Here is a 16,464-nt window from a genome sequence, read left to right as displayed (position 1 = left end):
TCCCTCATTTTCCCTTCCATCCTCTGCCTCTGACAGTTTGTGTGAGTAATTTTCTCATCTCCAAGCCTCTGCTCATGCTGATTACCATGACTAGAGTATTGCTATTATTTGGGTGTAATATGCCCCTACATGTCCATGTATTAAAGGCTGCTCCCCAGTGTGACACTGCTATGGAAGGTAAAGGTTGAGGAGGTGAAGTCTAGTGGGAGGTCTTTAGGTCATTGGAGGTGTGCCTTTGAAGGATACTGTGAGATTTTGGCCCCTTTTTCTCTCTTTTTCTTATAGTGTGAGCAGTTTGCTCCACTATCATTTCTGACAGTTGCCATCTAGCACCTGTATCAGAGACCCAAAGTAATACATATGCATGCCCCTTGTTGGACTGGAATCTCCCGAATCATAAGTTAAATAAATCTTGTACCATTTAAACTAATTCACATGCATTTTACTACCATGTCAGAAAGCTGATTAATATAACCACCTTCCCTCAATGTCTGTCTCCCTTTGTCTGGACACTTGTAGTAGTCTTTGAATCTTAGTGTGGCTGAATTGGCCCATCCTCAAGGAATAATTTCTAACCCCTCCAGGCAATAGATAATAGTAAATATTTGATGGACAAATGGAAGATTTATTGATCACAACAGTCTTCTTATCTAGTTAGAAAAACAGAGCTTGTTTTAGAAACCTCCCAAGTCAAATAGAGGATCTAGGAGTTTATCTTCAACACATTACCAGCTTATGCTTTTCACTATAAGCTCCAGGTAACCATGAAAAAGATAGGGGGAGGGGTAAAGTGATAAGAGTTTTAGTCTCAGCATCCAATTTTTATTCCCTTTGTAATGATTCTGTGTGCAAAAGCTTAATAAGAAAAACAAACATGATTACCACCGATCAGACATTTCCAATTACACAAGCAAATTAAGGTTCAATTACTACTGTACTTTTTAATGCAATTAAGGTAATACGTGTTCAGTGTAGATTATAGAAAACTGTGAGACACAGACATTATGTTTTAATACCTTCTTATTGTACTTGTTTAACTTCTTTAAGAATGAAGATTCTTCTGACGCAGATACCCGTGCATTCCCCATTACAGAACTGTCTGCCTGGCCTATGCCAAGGGTCAGACCCCTTGACTCAAATTTGTCATTTTTTACTTTAAAAAGGAGGTCATTCACGTCATCATACAACTCTGAGGAGATGCTAGTGTCGGCCAGGGCCTGAAAAGAATCAAGTAAATCTTAGTTCTATGCACAAAGACTATGTTTCAATTCATACCTAACCATTAAAAGCATTGCGTTGTAAAACACCTACATCTTCAGAAATTATTAGTGTCACTCTTTGCAAAGACTAATCCTTATGTCAGATGGATACCTACTAAATTACAAAAGACACAGCAATGATAGTGTTTATGCTTCTAAAATATTTGTTTATACTCTATACGCATGCTTGTATGCACGTATGTGTACACGCATGCACGTGCACACACAGTGATTCTGATAAAATATTATATTATCCTGAACAAATTTCTTTCCAGCTAGCTTGTTCATCCTGGAAGAGGGCAGCTGCCTTGACAATAAAAAGATACAGAAAGCCATGAGTTGGCATGGACGTGGGAGAAAGGGACAAAGAAAACCATGGACATTATAATGATCCTGGCACTGATACCCATTAGTGCTATCCACTATTAGTGCTATTTGGTTATTTCATTGTAGGGGCTCAATAAGGTTGCATTTCTCAACTGACTTGAACCAGAGGATGATCTTACACCTTGTCAAAGTGATGAAAGCTAACCTTCAAAGCATATGAATCCTTTCCTCTGCAGCTTGAAGAGGATGTTCTGAAATGGAGACTCTACCTGTGTGAGTCTCTAATTATGCCAGAATTCCCTTTCCAATTAAGGATGAACAGGGAGCATTAGCACTCTTGCTTCCATCTGCCAACACTTGAATCCTTATGCCCCAGCATAATCTGCACCCTGTTTCCCAGTGCAAGATTAGGAAAATGGCAATTTCTCCCAGATTGGCCTGATATGGTAGATATGGAGTTAGGAAAAAAACTTCTGAAAAAACAGATCCCATAAGCTTGAAATTATCTTCTATAATAGTTCCCCTTATGTAACTTGGGGGTAGGAAAGATATGTTAAGATAATAGTTGAAAATCATCTTGGTATCTGATTGTATTGATAAAATGTGTATAGATACAATATACATGGCTACTTTATACTATTTATATGAATTCATTCTTCTAGATGTTATATAGCCTGACTTTACCTTAGATAAACCTGAGTTTGAATCTTGCCTTTGTCATTTACTGCAGTAGAGTAGGAAGGTACTGATATTTTATTGCTTTATATCTCATTCTTTTACTTTTTTGCCAGTCCTGGGGCTTGAATTCAGGGCCTGGACTCTGTCCTTGAGCCTTTCTGTGCTCAAGGCTAGTGCTCTACCACTCGAGCCACAGTTCCACTTCTGGCTTTTTCTGTTTATGTGGTACTGAGAACTCAAACCCAGGGCCTCATGCATGCTAGGCAATCATTCTACAACTAAGCCACTTCTGAACAAAGGAACCTTTTATTTTAAACAAAATCACAGACAAAAAAAGATACGAAAATGGGGCTGGGAATGTGGCCTAGTGGTAGAGCTTTTGCCTAGCATATATGAAGCTCTGGGTTCAATTCCTCAGCACCACATATATAGAAAAAGACAGAAGTGGCGCTGTGGCTCAAGTGGTAGAGGTCTATCCTTGAACAAAAAGAAGCCAGAGACAGTGCCCAGACCCTGAGTTCAAGCCCAGGACTGGCAAAAAAAAATAAAATAAAAATATGAAAATGATCAATGTGAGCAACTCTTGGGGAAGCAAGGGCACAAATCTTAGAATCCTACCCATCAGTGCCCTGCATCTACTTTGAAGATCAAGAGAGTGTCCCAGCAAGGGACAGGAGTTGGTTGCCCATGGTCTTACATCACTATAGCCTCTACTAGCCATACTTCAAGTCTTCTGACTGGTACAGAGGAGAGGGCCCAGATTTATCTTGAAATGCAGCCAATATGGAAAAGGTGGGTAGCTCTATTCATCATTATGTCCTCTCCCTAGTCCCACCCTCACCTCTCAGCATCAGCAACACTGAGCTGGGTGTTAGGGCCATATACGTGAAGTGACCTTCAGCCACAGGTAAACTTTGAAAAATAAAGGCTTCCAGAACAAAGCTTCTTCATCAATAAAATTCTCCCTCTACCCCTCTTCCTGCAGTGGCCTGAAAGTGCATCTGTTCAGACTTACTTCAAAGTGGTACTTCAGGAAGTTGTAGGGTTTCCGAAAGTATTTCTCATCATCTCCATAGTACAGACGCTCACAGGTGGGGTCGTAACGGAGCGCCCTCCATTCCCCATTGTATACCGTCTCACACTGGCCCCCATAATACCTGGCATCATATACACTCTGAGTTTGCTTCTGGGTCAGGATATTGTACCTATATTAAAGAAAAAGATAGCTTCTGGGAAAGAGCTTCAAGAAGGGCAGAGATAACACATGTTGTCCTCTAGAACATGTTGCAGCTGGTAGGCTACAATGGTTTCTCAAACTGTGTACTTTCAGCCCCAGGGTTTTACTTAATACCTTAAGGCTCTACTAGGAATAAAGGCAACATGAGAGACTAAGAGAGCACTAGGCCTGGGCCCCCAAGCGTACTTTAACTAGAACATCTAGACAGCTCTGTTCCACATCCGGACCAGTGCCCTTATATAGAAGCACCCAAAGAGTTGTTGAGCAAATTGTGAGTAGCCAGTATCACAGCTCTGCCCTATTTAACTCTGTGACCACGGGCAATTGATTTAATTTCCCTTAAATTGATTTAATTTAGTCATTTTAGAAAGAAATCAGCAAGACTATGATACTCACAGAGTTAAATATAAGTTAGAATACATAAAGGAATCATACCCATGCTTAACATATGTTAAGTAAATCCTAAGTAGATATTCCTATTGTGTTATTGTTAGTATTATTTCAGAAAGGCCCTACTACTAAGAAGTGAGTTTGAAATAGCAGTTGTAAGGCACAGTGCAAAGGCTGAGACTCTACTCCACAGAAAGGCCCATTGTCTGAGATGTCAGATGAACACAAATTGACTGTCATGTTCTGCACCTGTGACTTTGTTAATAGAGCAAAAGCACATGAGTTGGCTAAAAGTTCTAACACTGAAAAATTAAAGCCTCTTAAGATACAAATAATAATAATAATAATAATAATAATAATAATAATAATAATAAAAAGTTCTGTGCTTATCTCCCAAACTCCTATTTAGCCTTTAAGACCCCACTCAAATGATGCCTCCTTTAGGTAGCCTTCTTTGCACATTCTGGACATAGTCAATTCCTCTCTATGTTCCATGGCATTTAGCACTTCCTCTGGCACAGCACCTACCATCATTGTTTACACTGTCTGTGACAAGGCACAAGGACAGAAAAGGAACATGAGATAAACTGTGAATATAACCTACCTCAAAAAATAAATGGGTAATTATAGAGCACCTGACAAAGAATGAAAATTCAATGTATGTTAACTTCCCTTTTCTCTTCATTTCTCTATCTCTTTCTTCTTATTAGTGGAAATGATGTATTAATAGCTATGATGAATTGAATACATGCTAAACTAGACATTTAGCATACATTAACTTTCAACCTCTTGACAATTTTGCAAATGGAGAAACTGAAGCTCAAAAAAAATTAAGATACTCACCGATAGTCACAGTTGAATTTTTCTAAGATGTTTTTGACAGTAAAATCTAAGTTCCTTACCTTTATTCCACCCTGCACTTTCTAACTCCCTATCCACTGAATATGCTTCTTCCTATAACTCATAAATACAGCCTCTGCAAAAGACCAAAGAAAGACTCAAAACAGCCGTGAGCCTAAATATTATACTGTAACTGTTAAGGATGACTAAAGCCTACATGTATTTGGAAAAGCTGATTGCAAAAGCCCCAGTGAAAGAGAAAAGGCATCCTCTAAAGGACTATTATTATGGAGAAGCTCTCCCAATCAGATATGTGTACAAAAATAGGTATGTAAGAATGTTCATTACAGCATTGTTTATAAGAGGGCAAAATAACTAATTATCTTTCTACCAGAAATAATCAACTAAATTATTCCAGTTCTATACTATGGAAGAGTCAGTACACTTTTTTAAAAAAGGGACAGATGGTAGATACATTAGTCTTCATAGGCCATAGTCTCCAATTGCAAGTATTCAAATCTGCCAATGTAAGATGAAAGCTATGTTTTCCTGATTTTTAAAAACAAACATTATTTTGAATTTTGCTGTCAGGTCATAGTTGACATGATGCTAAAATATTGTTGCTTAGTAAAAAGTGATTACATAAATGGGGGTTGAGGATTCATCAAACTATATTATTGAAGTGAGATAAGTGAGTTATGTATAATATAATTACACTTATGTACCCATGTCTACAATGCACAGTGCTGAGAGGTTTGTTTTCCAAACAACATATAGTTAATGGATTTTGCATACCTTATCCAGAAGTTCCTATACCATCTGTTAACAGGAGTGAGCTTGTCAGAAAGAGGAGACAGATGGTGATGAGCAAGGCAAGGTATAGATAGGAGAGGGCACATGAAGATTCTCGGTGATTACTTCAGATGCATTACTTTTTAAGTATGGGGGATGGAATTCAAGAGCTCATGTTTGTTAAGCAGGCACTCTATTACTTGTGCCTTTCAAGACCAATTGCCCTTTTTGCATTAGTTATGGGAAGGAACTCGTAAGCCACCTTAGACATAGTGAGGGAAGAAACATCCAAAACAGGCTGTTCTGTCTCCAAAACAGGTGCTCACAGAGGAGGAGAAATCACCCTTCATTCTAATGATAGGCACTCACCCCAAGGCCACCTTCTCCGATCCCGGGATTGGTTCATACTGGCTGCAGTCATCTGCAGTAGCCCTGACATCTTCACAGTCTTCCTCATCAGATCCATCGAGGCAGTCCCTGTCTCCATTACACATGAGGTGACGTTTCAGGCATCGACCTAGAAAAAAGCAAGGCTAAGGATGCTGCTGAGACCCCTATACCTGCACGTCCCACATCTGGTCCCCAAGCATTTTCACCTGTATCCTTCCCAACTGTCCATCCTCTCCTCACTGCCTCAACGCTCCTTAGTTCTAGCTTCCTTACTTCTTGTTGTAGCCCCCAGCTCAGGCCTGCCACCTCTCCTCTTTTATCCAGCCTCCATATGGCCACTCCTGCAATCCTAAAATGCCTGTCTAGCCTGATGATCCCTTTGTTCTGTTACTTGCCACTGGCTTCCCAAACTCCTTCTTTTGAATGCCACAGTTATATATCTTACACTAGGTACTAGGTTATGCTAGTCACCCTCACTTGGCTCTTTTTCCAAAATTCTGATGCATTGTAAAATGATTATGTCTCAGAATCTTCATGTTTTTGCATATTATTTCTCCCAGAAAATTCTATATTATTTTCCAGTCCAGCTCAAGGACCATTTCAGACAGACAGCCTTGACTCCCAAAAGAGGATTTAGGGCACCCTTGCTGGACACACACATAGACTAATGTCCACTTCAGCAGTCATCACATGTCACTGTAATTGACTACTTGTAGGTCTGTCTCCCAAACAGACTAGGAGAATCACAAGAGCAGGGTCATTAAGTTTTTAGCCCTTTGTTAAGCTCAGATATATACTTTCTGGCACATAATAGCCAGTAAATCCTTGTTTAGAGAATGGATGAATTGATGAGTTGTCCTTTTCCATGAATTTATCAACAAATGTCCCTATCAACTTGAATCAAAATTCTATGGGTTGCAGGTTTGACTTAAAATGCAGTTTCAGGGGCTGACTCCCAAACCTTGAGAATGATAGATAACCTCTGGGACAGGATTAAGAATCTGGACTTGAACACGCTCCCTAGGCAGGCATGTGCTTTGCCTGTTATGTTTGACAAGCACCTTTGTAATGCTGAGGGAATTCTACTCACCCGTCTCCTTACACTGGAAATCCTGTCCACACTGTGCTTGCTGGAGACAAGGTGTGGGGCTGTGACAGCTGGCATGATCCCAGACATCACCACTGCAGATGGCTCCCCCAAACTTGTTTGGCTGCAAGAGGCTTCGGTATCGGTACTAAATCAGATTTAGAACAGACACAGTCTTGTCAGTCAATCACCCAGGACTGGTGCAGGCAGGTCTCAGCTCAACATAAGGAACAACTGTCTCATGATTGAGAGCTGCCTACAGAGCTGTCTTCTGTGGGGACAGATGTGCATAAACAGTGATATTTAACCAGAGGTAGCATAGTCACAAGCTGAAATACTGCAGAAGAACTTCCAGAACCAAATGAAAGACTGGGACAGAATTATGTGAAGCTCTTCCTATTTGCTAGGAGGGACCTCTGTTTCTTTCTTCAACCAGTTACTGGCCATTTCTCGAGGTTCCTGGCATAGCTCCTCCCTAAAGCCTTTGCTAACTCAGTAGTATATTGCTACCTTTATGTGCTTTCTTTCTCACCTAGTACTTGTTGTGGAGACTATCCATTTGTTTGTCTATCCCTCTCATCTTCTATGGGATTTTTTGCATAGGAAGGAGAGGGGGATTAAAGAAGGAGAACAGTGTCTTATGTGGCTTCATGAACTTGGACATGATCTACTGGCAAGTACACTCCTAGGAGCATTTCTAAGAACTGCTTTTCCTTTTCAGCAATGCTTATGGCCATAACATCCCCTCTGTCCTTGGAATATAATCCATCCTTCCAATTATAGGAATGCATAAATATAAACCAGGCCCTGCTGACCAGAGAAGCCCCTCTGCCTTAATTGTAGTCATTGCTTCAAGAATTGACCATGACTCTACCCATGCCAATCATGGTCCAAACTAGGTGGGTTTTTTTTTTTAAGTACAGCAGCTTTTTGTTGGAATTGCAGAAAATTATGGGCCTTGAGCATTTACCTTGCTTATTAAAAAGAGGTCATGCAAGATTTGGAAGGAACAAGAGTTGTGACAATGTCATCTGAATCAGAGTCCAAACTTGAGTACTGATAAATAAGTAATTATTAATAGAAGAATGGGAGATAATTAAAATAATTTCTGTATATTAAAAATCTAGGGAATAATAATGAGGCTTTAAAAAATTATGTGTGGTATCAGGTTCATGGGTATAAGGGAGAAATTGAAGACTAGGATATTTGGAAAAATACAAAGTCTAATAGCTGTCTTGCAGAAGTGGGACAACAAGCTGGGTGAAGAACACCCATACAGTGTCTGCTCTGAGAACATAATAGCTCTGTATCTTCTGCTGCCTCTGACCCCACATCAGCCCAAAGTCCTTTCTCCAAGATTTTAGTATATAGGAAGCAAAAGTTGGAGCATCCATATTTCTGACTTGAATCCACTTCTTGCTGGATTATGTATCAGTGCCTGGTTATTTGAGCTTCAGTTAGCAAATTTGTCAAATTAGGTGGGTGGTTTAAATCTTACAAATTACAGTGACTAATGATTCTTTCACCTGTATCCTAAAGTAGAACGAGCATGTGCATGATAATTTGGTGAAATTGGGTTCAGACACCAAATTGGTTCACCAATCCCAGATCTCAAGTTGTTTATCTTACTTGAGTATGTGGATGGGTGTAATGGTATCTTACCTTCTAGGGACTGTGTGAGACGTAAGTGTATGGGCCTAGTGCTGGTGGCTCAAGCCTGATATCATAGCTACAGAGGAGGCTGAGATCTGAGGATAGCTTTTCAAAGCCAGCCCAGGCACAAAAGCCCATGGGACTCTTATCTCCAATTAACCACCAGAAAAATCAGAAGTGGAGCTGTGGCTCAAAGTGGTAGAGCATTAGCTTTGAGCAAAAGATCTTAGTGTCCAGGCCCTAAGTTTAAGACCCATGACTGACAATGACAAAAAAAAAAACAAAAAAAACATGTATGGAACCACCTAGCCCAGTGCCCAGTAAACAGAAGCAGTTCCACAACACTATCAGTATTCATGGGGACTCATCCAGTGAGGAAATACAGAGAAGCTCACCTATCCTTTTGCCCTCCTCTAGTCCATTTTCTGTTGGAATAAAGTAGCACCATAGATGTGCTACATTGTAAATAAAGGAGGTTTGATTTGGCTCATAGTTCTTGAGGAAGCAGGGCCACAGTTACATTTGGCAATGGCTTCTTTTGCTGGCAGAGTCCCAATGTTGTACAGAATATCAGATAGTGAGATAGGGGTGGGGAGAGAAACTGTCTGCCTGCTTTCTTCAGGAAAGAGAGGGGTCTACAAAAATGACCTAGTCTAATCCTAATCATCTACCAAGGATTCTACTTGAACATTATAGACTTGGATTAAGCTTTCATCCTCCTAATACCTCACAATAGGAATTAAATTGAAATAAATGAAGCCTTGGATGGTGGCTCAACCTATAGCTTTCTTTCCACTCTACATGACTGTTCACAGACAAAGGGGCAAAGATAACGAGAGGTGAGCATCAAACCTGTCCACCTGCCTTCCCTGCCTTCTAGTTAATAATAGCAGTAAGAGGTTTTGAAATTCTGTAGGAGGAGATTATACTTAAAGTTCAATTTGAAAATACCTGGGCATTTCCATTTTCTATACACATTCTTGACTCTTGGTGATCAATGTTCCCACATATACCAATTCTCTTTCTCACTATTTAAAAAGTACAGCTTTTAAGCCAATATAGTGATGGACATGAAAATGTTAGCAATGGAAACCACCATTTATTGAGGCCTTCTACTGGTCAAACACTACATTCTTTGTCTCTTGACATTTCACAAGTTTATCAGGTTAAGGGAATTTGTAAATCCCATGTTAAACTAGATTGGAATTCCATCACAGCCATTGTGGTCATCCTGAGTAAACTTAATGACTCTTATCCCCAATTTTCTCATTTGTAAAATAAGATGAATTAGAGCATGCTGGCAATATTAGTGGCAGCATAGTAAATAAATCGCTCTTAAACAAGACATGGTTAGCGCATGTTTATAATCCCAGCAACTCAGATGGTGAAGATAGGAGAACCTCTAGTTCAAGTCCTATCCAGGCAGTTAGAGAGACACAATCTCAAAAATAAAAGGCCTTGCCTGCACACCCTGCATATGAGGCAGGGGCAGGGCGGAGGTATGGGTTCTGCAACTCTGGGTATAGATTCCTGGCTGTGGCATGGATGGAGGTGGGGCTGGTGCTACATCCGAATCCGGTTCCGGATTAGGTGCAGTGGAGCTATGAGGGAGAGAGTCTAATCCACCTGGAGGGGAGCACTGACTTCTGGGCCAGGGGATAGGTCTTCTGGAAAAATGAAACCTGATGACACTCCTTTGTTTGACCCAAGTCTACTCAAAGAAGTGGACTGGAGTCATAGTACAACCACATTTTCTCTAGCTATTTCCCCAACACACACTGAAGAAGGCCTGGTTTGGAGGCCTCTTTGTGCTGCTGACTTAATAGAGTGTTTTTTGATGTACTAGGCCAGCTGACAGAGACTGGAGTTGTCAACCCTGGGTAATTTATGAAATCTTTTGAGCATATGAGGAAATCTGGGGACTATTATGTTACAGTTGTAGAAGATGTGACCCTAGGACAGATTGTCACTACAGCAACTCGGATAATAGAAGATAAATTCATCCATTCCTGTGCTAAGAAAGGAAGAGTGGAAGACGTTGTTATGAGTGATGAATGCAGAGGAAAACAGCTTGGCAAAGTACATTACTATCAACTCTTACTTTGCTAAGCAAGAGACTGAACAGTTATAAGATTACTCTTGAGTATCTACCACAAAATGTTGGTTTCTATAAAAAGTTGGGGGTCACAGTATCTGAAGAAAACTGCATGTGTGAGAGGTTCCTAAAGTAAAAATCTTAATAGAATTGTCAAAGGAGTCAGTGCTGAAAGGCTTTACTCTTTGTAGAGTTACAACATGTTGTTGCTGCAACACAGTGACCTCCTTACAGACTAGACTGAAATAACAAGCATTGTAATACATGTATAATAACATGAAAAGATTCTGGGCTGAGACATATTGTGAGTTTAGATCACAAGTAAATATTATAAAGGGGATTTTTTTTCTTATTTATTGTCAAAGTGATGTACACAGAGGTTACAGTTTCATACGTTAGGCATTGGATACATTTCTTGTACTGTTTGTTACCTCCTCCCTCATTCCCCCCTACTCCTCCCCCTTCCCCTCTCCCCCCATGAGTTGTTTGGTTGGTTTACACCAAACAGTTTTGCAAGTATTGCTTTTGTAGTCGTTTGTCTTTTTATCCTGTGTCTCTTGATTTTGGTATTCCCTTTCACTTTCCTAGTTCTAATACCAGTATATACAGTTTCCAGTGTACTCAGATAAGATACAGTGATAGTGCAGGTACAACCACAAGAAGGGGATACAAGAGGATCATCAACAATAGAAGCTACGGTTTCACATAGCATGTTGAAAGTAATTATAACAGTGATAGATCACTCATTTCCATAACATGGAGTTCATTTCACTTAGCATTATGCATTCATAGGGGCATAGCTATTAGGCTCTTGTGATCCTCTGTTGTGACTAGCCTAAACCTGTACTAATTATTTCCTATGAGGGAGACCATACAGTCCATGTTTCTTAGGGTCTGGCTCACTTCACTTAGTATAATTTTTTCCAAGTCCTTCCATTTCCTTACAAATGGGGCAATGTCATTCTTTCTGGTAGAGGCATAAAATTCCATTGTGTAAGAATGTAAACTGGTTCAACCACTCTGGCAAGCAGTATGGAGATTCCTCAGAAGGCTAAACATAGAGCTCCCCTATGACCCAGCAGCCCCACTTTTGGGCATCTACCCAAAAGACCACAAACAAGAACACACTAAAGCCACCAGCACAACAATGTCCATCGCAGCACAATTTGTCATAGCTAAAATATGGAACCAACCCAGATGCCCCTCAGTAGACAAATGGATCAAGGGGGTGATTTTTAACTAAAGAAATATATTCTAAAAAATAAAAGGCCTTAGGGTATGGTGCCTAGGGATACAGGGCTATAGAGTGTGCACCTATCATCTACAATGGCCAGAGTTAAATCCTTAGTATTGAAGAAAGAGAGAAAGGAGAGAGGGAGGGAGAGAGAGAGAGAGAGAATACAAAATACAAAAAGGACAATAAGAGACAGAGAAAAAAAGGAAAAATCAGGGCCAGACATGGTAGATGGTAGTGCATTCCTGTAATTCCAGCTACTCTAGAGGCAGAGACGGGAGTGTTACAAGTTCAATCCCAACCTGGGTCAAGTTAGCATGAAAATTTATCTGAAAAACAAACATAAGTGAAAAAAGCTGATAGCATAAACTCAAATGCTAGAGCTCTTGCCGAGTACAGAAAGCACATGGTCCTTAGTTTAATCCACCATTTGTCCCGGCTGTTGGACTACCATAGAAGAGATCGAATTAGGTGGCTGCTATTGTCACGTGTTTCTCTCTGGTAGAATGGCGTAGTCAACCTCTTAGGGTTTTGGAGTCAGTCTGAGTATGGGTTAGGCTTTCCCTTTTTCTTCATGTGTGACCTTTATTGAGTGGAGCTTTCCCAGCTGTCCATGAAAGTCAACAACGAGACAGTATGTTTATTTGGGGCATTATGGTAGTGTGTGGTACATAGAACATATTTGATAAACAGCGGCTATTAATGCTCATTATTGTCCTTCCCGTAGCTGCTAAACTTGGAGGGATGCAGTCAGCCTTCCAGCTCACTTCCAGCAGGTTCCCATTTCCTAGGCTGCTATCTAATAATGAAGACACTACGTTGCAGGGAGGTTGGAGCCCAGAGCCCCTTAGGGACTTCTCTGTGCTATTTCCTGTGGTTGCCATCATTAAGAAATCATTTTCTTTCCTATCTACTAGATAATGTTTGTTTACAGAAATGCACATCTTTGTTTGAATGATTTTTGAGAAGAAAAAACATATTAATAAAAAGCAACTAAGGTGGTCTTCTCACATAGTTAATAAAATTTCATTCTCTCTGAGCTCTCTACAAAGACACACAAAGGATTTTGGTGGTGAGTCCATTCTGATTTGAGCTAGGAGGAAGTCCATTGTGCTGTCTGCTACCTCACTGAAATGAGAGGGTGGGAAATAAAGGAGTTTCAGTCCTTGAGTAGGTTGGATGATGGCCACACAGAGATGTCAAGTCCTTTTCTGTAGAATAAGTAAGTGTGCCCATACCAAGAAAAAAAGATTTTGCAGACGAGGTAGACGTTTTTGAGTTTTGATTACCTTGGTTATGTAGGTATCCCAAAGGGATATTGCAGTGCCCCTCTGAGAGACAAAGGAGGGAGACTGCCAACAGAGGAGAAGGCTCATGGAAAAGGAGGAGAGTGTGTGGAGAGCAAGAGTCATGTAGTCATAGTTAAAGGCTGTTGACAGACACCAGAAGCCAGAAAGAACAAAGCACAGACTGTACCCAGGAGCCTCCAGAAAAGAGCCCAGCCCCTTTGACACCTGGTTTCAATCTTCTGGCCCCCAGAAGAGTGAGGGAATATATTTCTGTGCTTTTATTCAGTATGAAGCAGGTTCAGGAAACAAACTCAGGATGTCAGAGCAAACTGGGAATGTAGGGGCTATGATTCTCAACCTTTCTCAGATCCAGGAGAATCCAAATAAGGAAGATCAGCCTTTAAGATAAATATAGTTGGTCCATATTTTGTTTATACTGCTTGTAAGGCTCTGCAATTTTCAATAAGTATCCAGAACATTTATTGGACTACAGGCATGGTTTAGGTCATAGGATACCTGCACAGCAAGTGTGAAACCTTGGGTTCAAACCCAGTACTGCCAAATAAGAAAATAAAATAATGAAATTATAAAATAAATAACAAAACAAACATTAACAAAGCACATGTATCTAACCAAGGATGATGATGGGTCTACAGGTTGGATGATAATTAGTAAGAAACTCCTTCAAACACTCTGATGAGCAAGAAACAGGGCTGGATTTGAGGCCATGCGAATGGGGCTAGAGAGGGCATATCTTAGGCCCACAAGGGTACCTTTGCTTGTTGCTACTAAGCCACCTTCAGTCTCTTCAGATGACCTTCATTAGGAAGCAATGGTTTGGCCAAGACCAAAAGAGACCATAGGGGATGGGAGCAAATGTTTGATGAGTAGAATCAGGAGAGGTAAAACAAGTCACCATCCATGAACCCAACGTTTCCAAATATCTGCTTCTAGATCCAAATAGGTATTTTACCCCATAGGCCTAGACTCATAGCCCAACTTCTTATTTCTGCTTGAATTCTCAATGCACATATCATAATAGGAAATTCTCTCAACTGGTCATAAATGGCTCACCTTTTTGTCCTGGCATGGAAAGCAGTCTGTCCACTCTGACCAGTCGCTGAGCTGACATGCGACTGCTGCAGGGGTCACTGCCCGACTTACTCTTCTACAGAAAGCAAAAGACCTTTGAATACATTTTAAGATGCAAAACTTAAAGAAGAAATTTGTGCACATGTTCCTGCTAGTAAAGCATTAATTATAAGAAATTGGGCTCCTATCATATAGACAAAAATACAGTGCTCAAGGATCTCTCTCAACTATAATACCATATCAAATTCCAGATAGAAAAAATGACTATCACTTAGACAGATGAATTCTGAGGAGAGCTGACAATTTGTGATGAGGTAAAATAGCAGAAATCATGGTCTCTAGAAACATGGAATGTGGAGTCAGAAGACTGACTCTTAACTACTTGCTGCCTCAGAAAACCTGAGCAAGTTACTTAAAATCTCTGAGCTATCTTCCTAGCTATAAAACTATATTTAAAGTAGCATTAATGGGAGTTAATGGGTGTCAAAATGATCATGAACTGTTTCCTAAAATTTAGTTTTAAGTTTTATATGTCAGGACATTATCTGAACAATCTCATATTATATTTATAATAATCTTAGGAGGTAAATATTTAAATGTAAGAATCCTGTGAGTCCTGATAGCTAAGTAGCATCTGTAGTCATAACCCAGGAAGGACAGGGAAATTTTGAACTCGGTTTAAGGGGAAAGCCCACTGCCTGCTCCTGATCATGTTATTGTCTCATTTTACAAATCATCCCTTAGGAGAAGGAAAGGAAGAACCTGCCCAGAAAGGGGTGAGAGGTATGAGGGGTATTGCAGGCAGGAACGAAGTAGAAACTGCTTTTTCTTCCAAGACTGTGATCTTTTCCAGCCCCATACTGTGTCCTCACAAGTTAAAAAGCTAGGCCAGATCACCTATGGTTAGGTAAATAAACCACAAGCTTACTGTTTCAAATATTTTACCTCTTCCCACAGCATCACTGCTGCTGCTGCAGCTTCAAAGCCAAGCAGCCTGCACAGAGGTTTAGAAGGTGGAATCTTGCTGTCAAGACTGCCCAGCCTTTGGGAGCCAGACAGTCTGGACTGTGATCAATGGCAGTCATTTCCTTAGCATAGCCAGCAAAATCAGTCCTTCAAATCTCCTGTTAATTATGAGTGGCTATTCATGGGCAATAATAATACTTCGTTACAAGCCTAGGAAAGAGCCGTGGGTAGTCAGAAATATAATACTGATCTTTGGCACTGATTTTAAGACCCCTTTATATTCTAACCAATTTTTGAAGAGCCCAAAGAGCTTCTATGTAGTCTAGATCTACTGACATTCCTAGAATTAAGAATTAAAATAGAGATATTTTAAAGTATGTATTCACTTATTTAAAATCACAATAAACCTTTAACGTGATATTATACATTATTTTATTTAAGGATGTTACCAAGATAAATAATCAATGAGAATATAATTGTCTTCTATGTCTTGCAGATCTTATTAATGTCTGGTTTAGGAAAAAGCAGGATTTTCTTCCTGCTTCTTCATTCAGTTATTATATTGTTATAGTGAAAGTTTATGGGGGAAAAAGTCTAGCTTCATATGGTGATGTAGTTGCAAAAAGCAGGAATGTTTAACTCTCCTATCAGATAACTGGATCTTCTCTTTGGCACAACAAACTTACATGTGTTAGCTGCTGCTTGAAGTCTGAAAGCATCTCAATGAACTCTTGCCCTCTGATACATTAAAATCCATTAGTCTTTACTTTGAATGGATCTTGTTCACATAATGATCTTTTATGTAACATAAACACTGAAAACGAATATTTCCCTAAATGTACCTATCTTAACACATTCTACTATAGAATATGAGAATTCAAAATTGCTACTATCACCAGCAAGCTCATCAAGTTCATGCTGGTATATTTTTATTTTTAAATGAAATATCAAATTTTGTCATTAGTAACAAATAATGTTGCTTGGCTTTAATGATAGACTCTCTCTGTCTTTTTATTACTGTGTATACAAAATATCTAAATCTGAACAACCTTAGTTTATCTGGCAGTTATATCTATCCTGTGAAATGGTGTTCAAGAAAAAGTGTGGCCTTATGAACTGAATGTTTGTATCTCCC

General features: G+C 39.9%; 1 protein-coding gene and 1 pseudogene across 1 annotated transcript in view; one reads left to right on the top strand and one right to left on the bottom strand.

Moving 5' to 3' along the window:
• C8a (complement C8 alpha chain) overlaps positions 1 to 16,464 on the bottom strand; it is a 59,989-nt gene that overhangs the window by 27,175 nt on the left and 16,350 nt on the right. The window contains exons 2-6 of the mRNA XM_048349921.1: positions 14,346 to 14,439; positions 7,004 to 7,148; positions 5,893 to 6,040; positions 3,280 to 3,469; positions 1,017 to 1,217 (exon numbers count right to left, since the gene is read on the bottom strand). Of these exons, the coding sequence (XP_048205878.1) occupies positions 1,017 to 1,217; positions 3,280 to 3,469; positions 5,893 to 6,040; positions 7,004 to 7,148; positions 14,346 to 14,439 (778 nt within the window). The remainder of the gene's footprint in view (positions 1 to 1,016; positions 1,218 to 3,279; positions 3,470 to 5,892; positions 6,041 to 7,003; positions 7,149 to 14,345; positions 14,440 to 16,464) is intronic.
• LOC125354307 lies at positions 10,329 to 11,025 on the top strand (annotated as a pseudogene).

Source organism: Perognathus longimembris, chromosome 7, assembly GCF_023159225.1.
Source record: "Perognathus longimembris pacificus isolate PPM17 chromosome 7, ASM2315922v1, whole genome shotgun sequence".
NCBI classification, from domain to species: domain Eukaryota; kingdom Metazoa; phylum Chordata; class Mammalia; order Rodentia; family Heteromyidae; genus Perognathus; species Perognathus longimembris.
Note: the sequence above shows the minus strand (reverse complement) of the source record. Positions and strands in the feature narration are given on the sequence as shown.